General features: G+C 42.7%; 1 protein-coding gene and 1 pseudogene across 4 annotated transcripts in view; one reads left to right on the forward strand and one right to left on the reverse strand.

Moving 5' to 3' along the window:
• Positions 1-15,288, reverse strand: part of LOC110157897 (DENN domain-containing protein 4B) — a 41,818-nt gene extending 26,530 nt beyond the window's left edge. For 2 of the 4 annotated variants that reach the window (XM_055163273.1, XM_055163271.1), the window contains exons 1-8: positions 15,160-15,288; positions 7,492-7,815; positions 6,922-7,177; positions 6,623-6,692; positions 6,232-6,401; positions 4,036-4,277; positions 3,441-3,507; positions 3,300-3,358 (exon numbers count right to left, since the gene is read on the reverse strand). In XM_055163273.1, the coding sequence (XP_055019248.1) occupies positions 3,300-3,358; positions 3,441-3,507; positions 4,036-4,277; positions 6,232-6,401; positions 6,623-6,692; positions 6,922-7,177; positions 7,492-7,796 (1,169 nt within the window). In that variant the 5' untranslated portion in view covers positions 7,797-7,815; positions 15,160-15,288. Of the gene's footprint in view, positions 1-3,299; positions 3,359-3,440; positions 3,508-4,035; positions 4,278-6,231; positions 6,402-6,622; positions 6,693-6,921; positions 7,178-7,491; positions 7,816-8,134; positions 8,397-15,159 lie in introns of those variants that run through there. The other 2 variants (XM_055163270.1, XM_055163272.1) reach the window with 2 other exon arrangements.
• Positions 136-252, forward strand: LOC129411933 (5S ribosomal RNA; annotated as a pseudogene).
• Positions 15,289-16,451: the final 1,163 nt, after the last annotated feature.

Consider the following 16,451-nt stretch of genomic DNA (forward strand, 5'->3'; position numbering starts at 1 on the left):
CAAGCCAGGCCCTAACAGCTGAACAGACTTGTATTCACCTTCTGTACAGGCTGACCAGGGCAAACGCCAGGATTTCAAAAGCAAATTTTAAAGCACTAATTAACAGTATTTCTGGACATGGGCTCTTTCACACGACACTATGGCCATACCGGCTTGTAAAAGCCTGATCCCGTCAGATCTCAGAAGCTAAGCAGGCTGGGCCTAAGTAGTTCTTGAATGGGAGACCACTAGGAATTCCAGGTGCCACAGTGGGTCGCTGTGTCCTTAGGCAAGACACTTCACCTGCATTGCCTAGTATGAAAGAGGTGTGAGCGTGAGTGATGGTGGTGGTCGGAGGGGCTGATGGCTCAGATTGGCAGCCTCGCTTCCGTCAGTCTGCCCCAGGGCAGCTGTGGCTACAGTAGTAGTTTACCACCACTGAGTGTGGAGTGAATGAATAATGAACTGTAAAGCGCTTTGGGTATCTTGAAAGACGCTATATAAATGCTATCAATCAATCAATCGACACAGATCTGCTCCAGGAGCATGTTGTGCTGAGCCAGGCCCTAAAAAAAGGTCTAGAGTACTACGACACTAGCCTGTGCACATATTTAAAAATATATAATTAACTGAGCACCATTTTGTTTTTCCGGGCAAGTAAGTCTGGGTGTCGGACAAGTAAAAAATTATAGCCACTTGCCCGGTCAAGTACTTGTAAATGCTTAATGTCAAGCCCTGCTGTAATCTAGGATTGGGTGCATCATATGACAAGGCAACAAGACTTTTGTCTTGCCAAAATCTGACCTTTCTGTGTTCATTAAATGATCAATCTTTCTTCAGTGAAGCAAATTTATTTTAGTATATTGAGCATAATTTGGGAGGGTTTTAGCTTTCATATGAGACATTTCTAAAACCAAACGATTAATTTAAAGTCAGGTTATAAGCTTTTGTTTCTACAAAATGGATAAGCGACAAGACTTTTGTCAGGGACTGTATATGTGTGTGTGTGTGTGTGTGTGTGTATATATATATATATATATATATATATATATAGCTTGAGAGTTCTGCGCAGTATCTTTGCTGTTCCCAGCAAAGATACTGCGCAGAACTCTCAAGCTCCCAGGCCTCTGGTAGAGGACCCGAGCTCAATGAGGGTGAGAGAGACCTACCACCGTGGAAGGTGAGAAACACATTTTTTTTTTTTTTTATAGATAGATAGATATAGATATATGTTCACATTCGATACAATTTGGTACTATATATTTAAAATGAATTCAGTACAAACTAGAAAAGCACTCAGAGAGCGCAGACCTCCGCCAAGGACTACAGTTCCCCTCATATTAATTATATTTTCCATAAATATTTGTCTCGTATCTTTCAATTTGGAATATGAAAGAGGATCCGATTGTCCATCCCTGAGTCAAATTTCATGGGGTTTGGTCAATAATTAACTGAGATATTGAGAAACAAAGTTTTTGGCCCCATTTACCACAATGTTAACTAAAATTTCAAAGTGATCCAGAATCCTGGATTTCTTCCGGATCACCCCCAAAATGAAATCAGTTCTTCCTTTTCACATTTCCAACAAATCCTAAAAATTTCATCAAAATCGGTCCATAACTTTTGAGTTATGTTGCCAACAGACAAACAAACAGACAGACAAACAAACAAACAAACAGACAAACGCCAGCAAAAACATAACCTCCTTGGCGGAGGTAACTAAAGGCTTTCGGACACTTACTGAATGATCAGTGTAATTTTCACACACACAGACAAAAAAACAATAATGGTGCATTGAACTTAACTGAAGATGACTGAGCATAGGACAGTGCTTTTAGTTTAGTGCACGCGACTATAAAAGAACACATCACACTGTAGCAGTGCACACTCATCCACAGATTAAATGAGCTCCACATGTCCGAGCACAGAGGGACATATGCAGGTTAAAGGCTCAACACAGAAATACTGACATGACACTGTCACACTAAAAGTCTCTGTGCAAAGTGAATATGGAACACAGCACTTTCATCAAAAACAGTGAATATGTCAGATGTGTTGCGTAAACAAGTTTCCTTCCTCTAAACAGGCAACAGAATTGTCCTACAGTCACAAAATCATTTGGTAAAATATACAAAAAAAAAAAAAAAAAGACTCTTAGCGATATATCGATACAGCAGCCCACAATATTGATTCTGCATCATCAAATTAAACGAAATGATATATATAAATATTTTTGTGCGACCCTCCTAAACAACACAATGGCGGAGATGTAATATGTAAGGTTTGTGGAGCCAATCAAAAACATATAATTAGAAGGTTCAACATTTGTGAATCAGAAGTTTGGAGATTTCTTTCCAAACAGTGAATCTCTCACAGAGTTATATAGATGTGTTTCCTGTTTCCAAACATTGGGAGATGCACACACAGTCAGGGAGCAAGAGATGCTAAGCGGCAGTGTAGTAATTACAGGTCCTATTGGAGCTCTGTACAGTGTATGATTAAAACCTGTTTTCTAGTTGGCTATTGTAGACTTGTGCGTGGTTTGTGTACTTTTGCTGACACCTTTAGAATAACATATCATGTTGTGTTTAAATCTTAATTGTTTACTCTGCTCTCATAATAACATTGTAGTCTATAGCCGCAGGGAGGCTAGCTAGTTACGTCTCAGGTTGCACCAGCACCTTGTTTTACCATCACTGTTGTTTATTCCTGTATGTGTCTGTGTCTCTGTGTATCTGCGTATCTGTGTCTGTGTCCCTGTCCGTCTATCTGTCCGTGTATGTGTCTGTCTGTCTGTCTGTGTATGTGTCTGTGCGTCTGTCTGTGTATTTTTTGCTCCTCAGCTGCACACACAGCTTGTCTGTGACATTGCCCAGAAATCCATCTATAGGCCCATAGAACTCTTCAACACACTGCATACACTTCTGCTGTATAAGTAGATATTGGTGTTTTTCAGATTCTAGAACGTGATGATGTCATACTCTCACATGGGACGCAAGAGCCAGTTTTTCCTATTGATTACATTGTATTTTCCAATGAAATATCCAAAAATTAATTTCACACATATGGTACTTAATCATTTCTATCAATAACTAGACCCTAGAACTTGATATCTAACAACATTTTCTTTTATTTGAGCAATTTTAGTTTTAGCTGCCCCCTGTTTGTATTAAGTAATATTGGCCTATAGAATGTTGTGATGAAACTGACATCAATCAGACATTTCTAAACCAGGATTCAAAAACAAAACCAGAGTACATACAAATACAAAGTATTACAGACATATTATGCTGCTAACAGGTGTGGGGAGGGGCACTGACCTGAGGGGCAGAGGAGAGGACACAGGCTGACACAGGAGCAGGTTATCGTACGGAGACAGCTGTGACAGAAAGCACGTGTTACATTTCAGACAAACTCCAAACGTTTGTATTTCTTTGTGATGGTGACAAGGGAGCTGTTACCTGGACGAGGATGCGCGGTCTCTGAGGCGAGGGGAAGGGGACGTTGTGCATGAAGCTGGAGATGTGTCTGTGCACAAACAAACAGATCATTCATCTTTGGTCCTGGTGAAAGTGTATGATAGTGGTATACTGCATCAGAGTCAGTCAGAGCTTTTCCAGACGCCCAAAGTCACTTTACAGTTTGGTGCAATTGGTGGTGGTAAACTACTATTGTAGCCACAGCTGTCCTGGGATAGACTGACAGAAGCGAAGCTGCCAATCTCACCACCATCACTAACACACCACATGTGGGTGAAGTGTCTTGCATAAGGACACAACAGCGTAGTAGTGACTTCTCCATAGGAAGTACATATCTATGGAGAAGGACGAGTTGGAGTAGTAGTATTAGTAGTACTCACTTCTCTATAGACAGTACAAGGGCCCCAGAGATGGAGGAGCGGCACTAGTAGTAGCCGTAATAGTAGTAGTAGTAGTAGTACTTGTAGTAGTAGTAGTAGTATTCACAGTACACACTTCTCTATAGGCAGTGTATATGGCCCAGAGATGGGGTAGTGGTAGTAGTAGTAGCAGTAGTATTAGTATTAGCAATACTCACTTCTCTATAGGTAGTACATGAGGTCCAGATATAGAGTACCGGTAAACAAAGGTTAGAAACTTCTGGAAGACAGAGAAGAAGGGCCAGTGGGAGAGGACACAGATGGACTTTTTGACGTGGAGTGTTCGGCCAGACACAGGGCGGCGGTCCACCACACTCAGCATGCCCAGGCGCACACACTGCTGCTCAGACAAGAGCTCACGAGGAAAAGACTCGTAGAACTCAATCGCTGCTCCATAAACCTGAAAGAAGGACACAAACATGAACACAAAAGACATTTGGAGCAAAAGCATGAAAAAAGGACTAAACCAGGAACAAACAAAGACTCAGGCAGTACTAAACCACAAACCTAGGCTATTGGATAATAATAATTATTATTATAGTATAAAGGTGGTTGAAGTGGCAGTACTAGTAAGTATAGTAGTACACCTTGTGGTAGTGAGGTATTATTGTAGCCAACCCTGCCCTGGAGAAAACCGACAGAAGTGACGCTGACAAACTGCTCCATTGGCCCTACAACTAGACAATGTGGGTTAAGTACCTTGCCACAGGACACAAGAGCAGAACTTGATCCAAGTGGGAATTGATTGTGCAACCTTCGATTTGACGGACCACTACTCTAAACGCTGAGCCACTGTCACCCAATACATATTTGGTGGTGACAGAGCATGTTAATGATCAGGGTGGGTGAAGTGTCTTGCCCAACAACACAACAACAGTTTGCACTACACCTGGATTTCAACCATTGTCCCATTCCAGCCATATGGAATGTAGTAAACAAACCACAACCACAACTAAACTGAGGAAAACTGACAGAAGTAAGGCTGCCAGTCTGCACCATCGACTCGCCCCACCACAACACTCACACCACATACATACTAAGCAAAGTGTCTCGCTTAAAACTTGTCAGAGTTGGAATTGAAACACCAGTCTTCAGGTTGGTGTGCAGTGCCAAATCAGTAATCATAGGAATAGTATTAGTAGCAGTAGTAATCATATCAAAAAGTAGTAAAGCACCCAGTGGAAAAGTGTTGAAACTTTAGACAATGCATCTGGTTTAATCCACTGTAAGTGCTATCTCCATATTAGTAGTAGTAGGGGTGGGCGATATATCAATATTTTAAATATATCGAGATAGTTTTTAAAATCGATATGAATTCTGACATATCGTATATATCGATATAATGCTTATATTTAATTCTGATTTCGCCGCTTCGCTTGTTTGTCTTCTCTCTCGTCGCCTCCGCGCGCTCCCGCCTCCCTGATTTTGTTCGCTCGTGTCTCATTCACTCGTCACTATCACCCTGAACGCCGAAAGTTGGTGTCAGTGAAAAACTTCAAGCACCACGAACCTTTTCCATCATTTACAGACAAAACTATCAGCAGCACATCCTCATATTCCACCGAGTCGCGTCCTTTAGCCCGAAAGAAGCTAAACGAGCTGAGCTGCATGAGAAGTGCTGTTTATGCAAATGAGACATGCGCTTAAGTTTCGTTTTTGTAAAATGTAAACACACGTGCGCAAAACTGCCTTAAACACATTATTATCTCAAACGGGCTGATGTGGCTCTATAGTCGTTATCCTTTATATCTTGTAAAGTTTAACAATGTAAAGTTTATTTATGCAGAATATTTTAATTAATAATCTGCTGCAGTGTCACTTGTACAATAGTGTTTGGAAACATTGGGTTTGATCTGCAGTGGATTGTGGGATTAAACCTCAGAGCTCCTTACTGCTGGATATGGATCTATTAAAATAAGGAATATCCCGAGCTTCCTCTGCTAAATGAGCTCATGGTTATGGTTCTGGTTTGGATAACAGAGTTAATGCAAAGATGAGCTTGTGTTGAGTTGTTTTATTTATGAATGAAAAGAAGGAAATATGTATTATTTCTTTTATTTTACAATTAAATTATTATTTATGTAATTAGGGTTTTTTGTAATCTTAAATGTTCCTATATGAACTGCCAACCTCTTACACTTCAATTAAAAAAAAAGACCTTGTGGAATTTGGCAGATTTGTTTTTGCAGTTTTCAGTTTTAGGGGGTTATTTTTTCTTGAACATATATCGAGATATATATCGTATATCGAGATATAGCAAAATATATCGAGATATATTTTTTGATCCATATCGCCCAGCCCTAAGTAGTAGTAATAAGTAGTATCTGTAGTAGTAGTAGTATTATCTGCTGCACCTTGTCCCCAGAGGCAGACGTGAAAACAAACGTGGAGAACACAGGCAGCTGGTACTTTGAGTTTTGGGGCCAACTCTCAATGGTGACGCCCATCGGGAGACAGAAGACTGGCACCGACTCAGGCAAAGGGAAGGAGTCTAGGTCCTCAGGAGGGTAACGACTGATCAGGTCTGTGGAGAGGAGAGCAGAGGAGAGATTTCAGGTCTGTGGAGAAGGAGAGCAGAGAGGAGAGAGTTCAGGTCTGTGGAGAGGAGAGCAGAAAGGTGAGAAGAGAGAGAGAAGGGTGAGATGAGAAAAAGGAGAGTGAAAGACTGACCAGGTCTGACCAGACCAGGTCTGATGAGGGAGACAGAAGAGTAGTTAGGTGAAAGAGAGGAAGACTGATACTCACTGGCCTCGTACACCAGGGCGTTAGCTTTAGCCACAGCGCGCTTGTAACACAGGAACAAAGCCGGACCGAACTGTGGAGACACGAGCAGATTCAGAATCTGTGTGCTGGATCTATCCAAATACAATATGGAAGACACAGGGATAGGAAGGATGGGAGGCCATCAGTCCCACAGAGTGGTGGGAGGGCATCTGACACACAGGGCTACAGGAGGATGGGAGGGCATCTGACACACAGGGCTACAGGAGGATGGGAGGGCATCAGTTACACAGGGTGATGGTGGGAGGGCATCTGACACAGACCATGCCAGTGTTGAGGTTCTTCTCGACGCGTGAGAAGGTGTGTGGGGCGCTCTCTCCTTTGGCGGGTAGCAGCAGAGCAATGTCTGTGACACCCAGAGCGTGGAGGCCCTGGCTGCAGTCCAGAGCCCTTCTGTAGGTGATGAAGACGCGATGAGTGGAGGGCCCTCCAGAGCTCAGAGAAGCTGAGCGACTGTAAGGGGTGGTCTCGATCACAAACCAGCCGGGCTTCAGAGCCTCCTTCCCCTCATAAAGGATCCTGGAGACATACAACACACACACAGAGCTCATCACACCCACAAAACATTTACAAGCAGTGTTGACACGGAACTAATATTTCAAACTTGATACTAAAGAGAGTGTTTTGTTTTGATGCCACCGTGAGCAGTTCCATGACAACTGGCCCAGGAGGTACTTTCTTTTATATTACCATGTGGCCTTATACTTTGTTATCAGTTTCACTTTTCATCTATAGAATTGGTGTTTGCACACATGATGTGGTTTTCAGAGACAGATCAGTATGGGCTGATACTGCTCTTGTAAAGGTCTATCAAGTGAGCAGTAGAGTCTCACCCAAGGTCGAGGATGGGTGGTTTGTGGTGCCCGCGCCTGTAGCACAGGAACAGATGGGGGTTGTTGATGAGGCCGGCACTAAGCTCGGCAGAATGACCCCCAAGTGTCCGCTCGATACAGGTGAAGCCTTCGGGCACTCCCTCTCCTAGCCCGCGGGCGATCACCACCAGGTCTGTCACAGGCTCCGCCCCCCTTACGCCCCCCGCGCCTCTCCCCTCTTCCTCCAGGGGGCGCCAGGGCCCGCGCGGGTCCAGCCCTGCCACCACGAAGTAGTCCACAAGCTGCGGGCATCGCTCCTCCGTCATGACTCCGCTCTGCCCTGAACTGGAAAAGAAGAACCAAACATGATCGTCCAATTAGATTTGTTTATTTCAGTGACATGTGAAACAAAAGAGCTCATTGGTTACATATGACTTATAAATAAAATGACATTTCTCTCTCCTCAGATAAGCAGAGTTTACTGCTTCACTCATCGATTCTGCACACATTCATCATGTTTTTAAGTCCTGTGATTTTTTTCCTGACCACATATTCATCTAGTATTGAAGAAATGTAAATTCAAGATCCCAGGCAACTTTAGTTCAAAATTTAGTCCCAGTTTAGTCACAATTTGAATGTGATGTTTATGCAAGTGTGAACGCACCTTAGACATTCAGTGGACCAGATCCAGATTTTCAAATATATAAATAAGATATAAATAATTAATAAATAATTTCAAATATAATTTCATATTATCCCCATAAATATGGCAATACATTAGCAGAAACATGCTCTGACCCAGCCCTGGTCAGCTGCAACAGAGAACAGGCCTAAAATAGCATGATGTAAAGCTCATCTGCTCCGTATCATCTACAGGTCTGCTCCTCTCAAAGTTTCGTCCATCTACACCTGAGAAATTACACCAGGAAGTCCCCAGGCAGTAACAGGAAGCAGCTGCTGTCCACTTCCTGTTTTAAGTTGAACTTTCACCCTGCTCTTCTTCTCCTCTCTTTAACACGTCACTTTCACCGCAGAAGTTTCCGAAATGCAGAGGAAGGAAGTGCGGATGTCATAGAAACATACAGCCTTTAGTCAAATCAACTCTGCAGCAATCTGAGGGGCATTTGTGCATTACTAATACTACTACTATTACTATGTACTACTCACCATCCTAAAATGTCAATATCATTTTCGATTCTAAGTAATAGACTCAATATCAATTCAGATTCCTCGATGATTTTCCACATTCAATGGTAGTGCGTTCTTTTCTATTCCCATGTGTCTTATCTGTGGGTGATCCTCAGTGGTGCAGTAGCTTCTTAGATTTAGAAGGTCATTCTAAAGACACTGAGGAAAGGTTCTATTCTGTCCCGTCGATGGAACTTTTTTTAGTATTTATACCAGTGATCAGTATCTATTTTTGACACTACTACTTTTAGTATGGATTAATATGTGATTTTCAATATTTTTGACGATCCTCGTTACTATGTACTTTACAGCAGGGAATCTAACAAGAACCTAAGCTGATCTAAGTCAGGTCTAAAAGGGTGGAGGGTTTTCAAAAAAGATGGTGGCAAGCAGCATCACTTCATTTCAGTAAAAATCTCATATTTGTGGGCCTTTTGCAGTTATTTTTGCAAATGATTCATGGGAAATGTCTTCCACCAGGTCCAGCACCAGGGATCCTCTCGCTGTGAGGTGATGGTGCATCAATTCTCACACATGTGCAGCCCCATGTTCTGTTCTGCAAAATCTCATGTGATTTCATCTGCACCTGTGGATTGAGCTGTGAATGCCATTTACACCACTTTAAACTTCACTCAAACAGTTATTTGCAGCTCTACAGATGATAAAGACTAACTCTCTTGTTTCATATGAATGAAATAAAACACAACTGTGTTGGTGATGAGGAAATAACATTAGAACAAAGATCAGAAAATAGAGTCATGTGGACCCCTTAAAAACACTGATCACTGACCATTGAACATGAATGACTCCATCTTGATTCAAATTCAACACAGCCCTAACCAGAATGTAAGCCAAACATCTTAACCGCCTGTTGCCTATATTCTACCCAGGTGATCCAAGTGTCATGCTCAAAGGCACAAAGACAGTACTCAGTGTCTGAAGTAGGGATTGAATCCCATCATTACTGTTGACGTACACATTTACACCACAAGAAACGCTCAAAATGTCAAAAGTCTGTTCAAAGTTCGACGTCCGAAAATAAGTCTCAGACTACAGCCTCACTTCCTGTTTCACTGTGAACGACTGTCACCATGACAACACCCTAGAAACCAGCCAAATGACAGGTGGAGAGGGTCAGGAAAGGGTTAGAGCAGAGGGTCAGAGGAGCAGAGGGGAGGGTCAGGACAGGGATAGAGGAGAGGGTCAGAGGAGCAGAGGAGAGGGTCAGAGAAGCAGAGGATGGCCAGAAGGAGAAGAAAGACAGTTGATCTCACTTTTAGAGTTAAATGTTTCACAGGTGAAGTGAAAACACATGAGGTTTTTGAAAGAATAAATCGGGCGACTGAACATGTGACTGCAGAGTCTCAGTGGTTAATTGGACACTTCTATGGATCCTCATATGAGCATGTACTGATGCTAAAGTCCCATTGACATGACAGAAATGAACCTTTCTTGAATGTCTTTAGAATGATGTTGAGCTCTATCAGAACAAGAAGAAGAGCACATAGACTAGTATACACACATGAACACTATGAACCTACTGCACCACTGAGGATTATACACATATAAGACACATGTGAAAAGAAAATTCTACCATTTAATGTTGAATATGTCATTATATTATCTAAAGAAGTGTTTATTTTCATCATGTTTTCAGAATCGGTATTGAGTAGCAAGTCTTTTCCTTAGTATTGAAATCAAGTTTGAAATGTTAGTATCGTGACAACAGTATTTAATTATTACACAGTACAATTCTTTAATATAGTGCTAAAATAATTAAAGGTACTCTTTGAAAACACATCAGATCTCAATGTGAAAAAATGTACAGTATGTTGGATACAAATCTGGACAGGACAATGTTTTAGAAACAAAACGATGCTCCTCTTTTAATGGAAATGAACAACAGGGGCACTAGAGCAGCACCAATGTGACAAGTCCTAAAACACGACTGGTTTGACATGTGTTTAGTGCTGCTTGGACAACACTCATCATCACTACTGGGAGGATGAGGCTGTTCCTGAACCCTACACAAGTTACACAGATTGTCTAACTTCTCCAGGACGGCACATCCGGACAAGTTGCATGAAGATTTAATGTGTCTCCAGCACAATCTCCAGAACATGGAGGATTTTTCAGAAGACAGACAGTTCCTCTAGGAGAGCTGGACAGGGTTGTAGAAGGTCCTGAACTCATCAGCAGGATCCATATCTGCTCCTTTGTGCAGGAGGAACAGGCTGAGCACTGTCCCTACAGAATGACTCCAGAATGACCTCCAGCAGGACACTGGTGTGAATGTCTCTGCCCAAACAATCACAAACACACTTCATGAAGGTGACTTGAGGACACCACGTCCTGTAGTGGGCCCTGTGCTCACCGCTCAGCACCATGGAGCTCCACTGGCATTTGCTAATGATACCAGAATTGGTAAGTCCACCACTGGTGCCCTGTGTTTTTCATAGATGAGAGCAGTGAATGATCACCTGATTTAAACCTGATAGAACACTCTGGGACATTATGTTTGGGTACATCAGATGTTGCCAGGTTGCTCCTCAAACTCTACAGGAGCTCAGTGATGTTCTACAGGAACACAGATCTGGGACGACATCCTACAAGACTTCATCCATCGTCTCTTTAGGAGCAACAACATCGTCAGACATGCACACAATCATTATTTCACTTTGATTTTCAGAGTGTCTATAAACTGAAGCCCTCTGTGGCTGAAAATTTATTTCCATTAAAAGAGGAGGCATCCTTGTTCTAATGTGTATTATAAAGTTTCCTTTAATTTCTTTGAGCAGTGCAGTTGTTTAAACAAGCCACTTCTGCTTTGCTCCATTGTAATAATATGTCACTGTCACTTCCTGTACTGACGAGAGCTGCAGACCGTTACTAGAACAGTATTCTGTTCAATGTAAGTCTATTTTATAATATTTATTTCTTTTTGTTCTTTGTTCTTGATCTGTGTGTGGCAACACTGGAATCTGTTGTTAAATGTTAAAGCAGACACTTACTGCTTGTGTGTCTCTGTGGTTCTAATCTCTGACACCAGTGGATCATTGTTAAATCATTGTTAGATCTAGAACAACTTATTAAAGAAACAAGTTCTGCATTCGAAAACTGAGGTGTCCAATGGGAGCTGACGCCACCATAAACATCATCACAACAAAACGCCGCATGCTGCAAAAATGACCAAATCCTACATGCATCACAGATTAAGAAAATAAAACTGTAAAAGGGGTCGGGGGGGCGAGGGGTGGGTGACAGAGAGAGAGAGAGAGAGACAGTGAGACAGAGACAGAGGGAGAGGTACCAACTTCTCCAGAAAACAGATAGTCTTTGTCCACAACCAACAATCTACACACTATCTATATGGTGTAATTCTGCTGGTCAGTCCCACAGTCCAGTCCCTGTCCAGTCCTGGTTCAGACCTGGTCCAGTCCCTGTCCAGTCCTGGATTAATCCTGGTCCAGTCCTGGTTTATTTAAAGCCTGTTGCAGCTGAAAGAGGAGCCAGACTAAATTTAGTGCAGAGTCCTGAAGGCCTCATGTAAACAACATGTGCCACAGCCGCCCTGGGGCAGACAGGCTAACCACTCTGCCACTAACACACAGAGGTGAGGAGTCTAACCCAAAACCTGTGCACTGAGAGGAGCAGAGGGGGAGGTTTGTGAGGAGCTAATGAAAAACACATTTTTCTCTTGTAAAAGTGGAGCCGCCCAAAGAGTGAAATATCGATGAGATCACAGACAGAGAATTACACATGTGAGTTATGTAAAAGAAGAGGAGGAGGAACAGAAGAGGAAGAGAGGAGGAGGGGAGAGGAGGAGAGGAACAGAGGAGCAGCAGAGGATAGGAGAGGAGTGGAGGAGGGGAGGTGCAAAAAAGGAGAAGAGGTGCAGTGGAGGAGCAGAGATTTAGGAGGTTGTCTATATTGTGTCAGTTTCAGTGAGAAAAAGTAAAACATGTGTAACACTTACATAACACTGAGCGCTACTCAAGAAAAGATTTATGGCATAACCATTCTGCACAAAAATCCAACAGTGATCTTTCTGATTGTGATTCAATTTACAGTCAAAGTTTAAAAAGTAGGAACCACTTGAGCCACTGTCATCTGGCTCAGTCATTACTGCATTTTGTCTCTGCCCCAGGGCAGCCGTGGCTCTTGTGTCTTTGTCCCATCATAAGCTGTTTTACTGTCATCATGTGTCCACTGTATTTGACCCACTCCACAATCTCCGCATACCCTGCACAGCCAAAGACTTGAACCTGGGCCTGTGGCAAACCACTCTGCCACACGGCGTCTGTCTGTGATGGTGAAGGAAAAATGTTTTTTAGAAAGAGGAGGAATGTGGAGGACCCGGTCTGAAGCAGCACCTTTGTTTTGGTTTACGATCTGTGTTTTCTTATGGCTGCGCACAGGTGCATGCTGGGACATGTCAGATCGTATGGAGCGCCTACACACACCACAGGGGGCGTCGCAGAATAACGCCACTGTCTCTACGGCAAAGAGACAAACGCACACATTAGGTGTGTGTACTATACTGAAATCCCCGCCTGGACTGTCCGCGAGAGGTTGCAGCCGAGGGGAGGAGGAAGCGGCTCACATCAGCTTGGACACTCCACAAGCCCGAGAACAGCCAGCGCCTCAGATCACACAGAGTCTCGCTGACAGGACACAGCTTGTGTTTATTTGAAGCATTGCACTCAATAAAATGACATCAAACTTTGTGGATACAGCACATTGATACGTTAATCTCAATGCAAACATTCTCCTGTTTCCCCACACATCACAGACAAACCCACAGCACCAGAGCAAAAAACACAGAGCTCAAGAGAAGGTTCACACACTTTGGCCTGGTCTGTGGTCTGTTTGGCCTTTAGGTCGTCACGGTCATACATCACTCATGTGTCTGTGTTATGTCTGTGTGGACCCTTTTCTGTCTCATTTGAAGCATGTGTGTTGATAAAAAAGTATACAGATGTGAGGCATCACATTTCATCAAAACATATTGGGTCCAATCAGCTGTCCGTCAACAGTGAAAGCATGTGTGTAATAGCACTGCATTTCCCATCATGCCGTTGGCCTTTGTAGTCCATGAAGGTATTGAAGGCAGCTCCAGTTGCCTTTTTCCGCCTTGATCTCACAATATTACCAGAGCCTATGTAGCGGTGTCATAGGGCGGTCCACCTCCAGCTGCCCTCAGCGCCTTCACAGCCTACAGCCTACAGCCTTCACAGCCTACACAGCCCTGCTCATCCTAAACACACCTAATGAAACGTCCCAGGATCAGTGAAGGCATCAGTGAAGGCAGACATGCAATTACAAGAATTACAAACATTTGCTCAGTTCACTGATAGAAGTGCACATGCAGATGTATCTTCCTTCCTCTTCATTTCAAACTCATTTCAAACCCTATACCAATTCCAATACCACAATGATAATAAAAAAAACTCTTTCTTTAGACAATATGTGATATTCAACATTAATGATAACACTTTCTTTGATGTGTTGACCTAAACACATGAAACAAAAACTCAGCGTTCAGCGTTTTAAACTAAATAAACTAAAGTCAAATGATTTTTTCTCTAATATCCTCAGAAAGTGCTGCCATTATTCAGCCCCAAAGACGTGAGTGTTTCAGTTGAAAAGACTTTAAACCATGAGATTAATATGACAAGTGTGTGGAGCTGATGCCAAACAAACGCAGTTCATCTCAGTCCTGCGGAGGAGGACTGTGGCTCTAGTCCCGCACCTCTGCTCCTGTGTGCGGCTTCCAGGAGCACGCGCAGGCCGCAACTCCGCTCATTTAAACCCGACCCGGGGACCTGCTTCCATTATCGGACACAAGGACTTTAACACATCTTCCAGCTCTAAACCCGCAAATCCCCCCCACGACACAAACGGATTCCCCCAGCAGCGCGGGAAAAACGTGAAAACCGCAAACTCTAGCACGGGCGATCTGTTTAAAGTGCACGTAACGCCGGGGATGCCGCTGCCGTGTGCTACGTCATTTGACAGCTCCGTGGTTCCATTAACGGACGCATGCACTCATTTGTGCAGTCTACATTTGAGATTCAGTCAATATTTACTAAATGATTCATAAAGAATAAAGCCAGTGCACAAATGATAATATTTAACAACACACAGAATGCCCTATAAAAGCTGTTATCCCGCTGCACGCCAGGGACAGTTGAAATTAACAGACCTAGGGGCAGAAAATGCAGAACTATAGTTGCCATTTTGAATAATTAGATTTTTTAAAAGGCAGAAGCAGAGAATATTGTTGCATTTACGACTGCACTGGGGAATCAATTGTAATTAGTTGGAGAAAGCGAAAGCAGCGCTGGAGGCGGGTCCGGTGACAGACGCATCGCAGCTGCAGCGGTTGGCTCGGTTAGCATCAGTTAGCTACGAGGGGCTACAGCGGGCGGTTCTGACGGGTGTACCGGGCCCAGCGGCGATCCCGGGGCGGCACACGGGGCGGGCAGGGGGGGTCCGTACCTGGTCGGTGGAGCTGGTTCGTCCCTGTGTGGGTGTGTAGGAGCATGTTTAGGCCGTGGCTTCACAGGTCGCGTCCATGTTCGCAGCAGCAGCTGTTTGTGAAGCGCACCGCTGCGGCGCGCCTCACATCCGCTCACGTCACTCTCAGTAAAAGCACAAAGAAAAAAAACTTTTATTTTGACATGTTTACGGAAGTTCTGCTTTAGTTGTGGTTTAGATCTGTCAAAGACCCTGGAAGGATAATAAAATCATATTATAAATCCATTCAAAGACTTGGAAATATGATTACGGAAGCATTGTTGATGCTGGTGATGAAGAATGTGATGGTGTCACAGATGTCTCTATTACAGTGAACTTTACCATGGTATATCCAACTGATAAATAAATGTTGGCCCTGATTATTTTTATTAGTGGCTATAGTATATATACTCACGGTATTACAACAAAAAACTGCAATTGAAGAATTTTAGATGCTGCTGTCTGTATTAAATAATATTGCTGAATATTGTGATGCCATCTGAAACTGAGCAATAATAAGTATGTTATTTATCCACCAGCCTATTAAGGCTGCAATGATTAATCGACTACTCGTAAGTAGGGCTGGGTGTTATCGGTTCCACTATATGTATCAAAAATAGAGCTATGGTCCAACAACTTATTTTGTATCCCTGATAAATACATTTTGTTATATTAACAAAAATGAAAAGTTAATGTGCAATATTTACTTCAATTTAACATTTGTGGCCCTTGTTATGGATTTTGATTCTTAAATATCAGTATCATATATCTATATCTATCTATCTATCTATTGAGAGAGAGAGAGAATGATTAAAAAAATCATTATTAGATTAAACTATGTACATACACATAATAATAAACAATCTTGAATCATACTGAATATTTAAAAGCCTTCAGTCTCCAGATTTCAACCTTATTTGGTTGATAATGTATTTAAAAAAAAATCTCACTGAACAATATAAATAAAAAAATGTACCTTTGACTAGTCCACTACTGAAGCGATGGTTCGTTGCAGCTCAAATGCTCGTTATAAACCAGCTCCAAAATGAGAGCTACCAAGTGCTGTGGAGTGGATATTTACTGCCCTCTGTTGGATAAGTAAATGTTCTTTTTCCTCTTAATGGCAGTGAATCTTGTTCATGTTTTGACAGGCAGTCTGGGAGTCAAACACACAACCTCCGCTTATAATCACCTATTACTCGTGTGCCCGTGGGTTACATTTTAAAGGACTCTTTTGCGCTATTGTCTGATCTCTGTTCTAATGTAGTTACCTC

The sequence above is a fragment of the Boleophthalmus pectinirostris genome, unplaced genomic scaffold, assembly GCF_026225935.1.
Source record: "Boleophthalmus pectinirostris isolate CB_2022bp ecotype Guang Dong unplaced genomic scaffold, ASM2622593v1 HiC_scaffold_6, whole genome shotgun sequence".
In the NCBI taxonomy this organism is placed as follows: domain Eukaryota; kingdom Metazoa; phylum Chordata; class Actinopteri; order Gobiiformes; family Gobiidae; genus Boleophthalmus; species Boleophthalmus pectinirostris.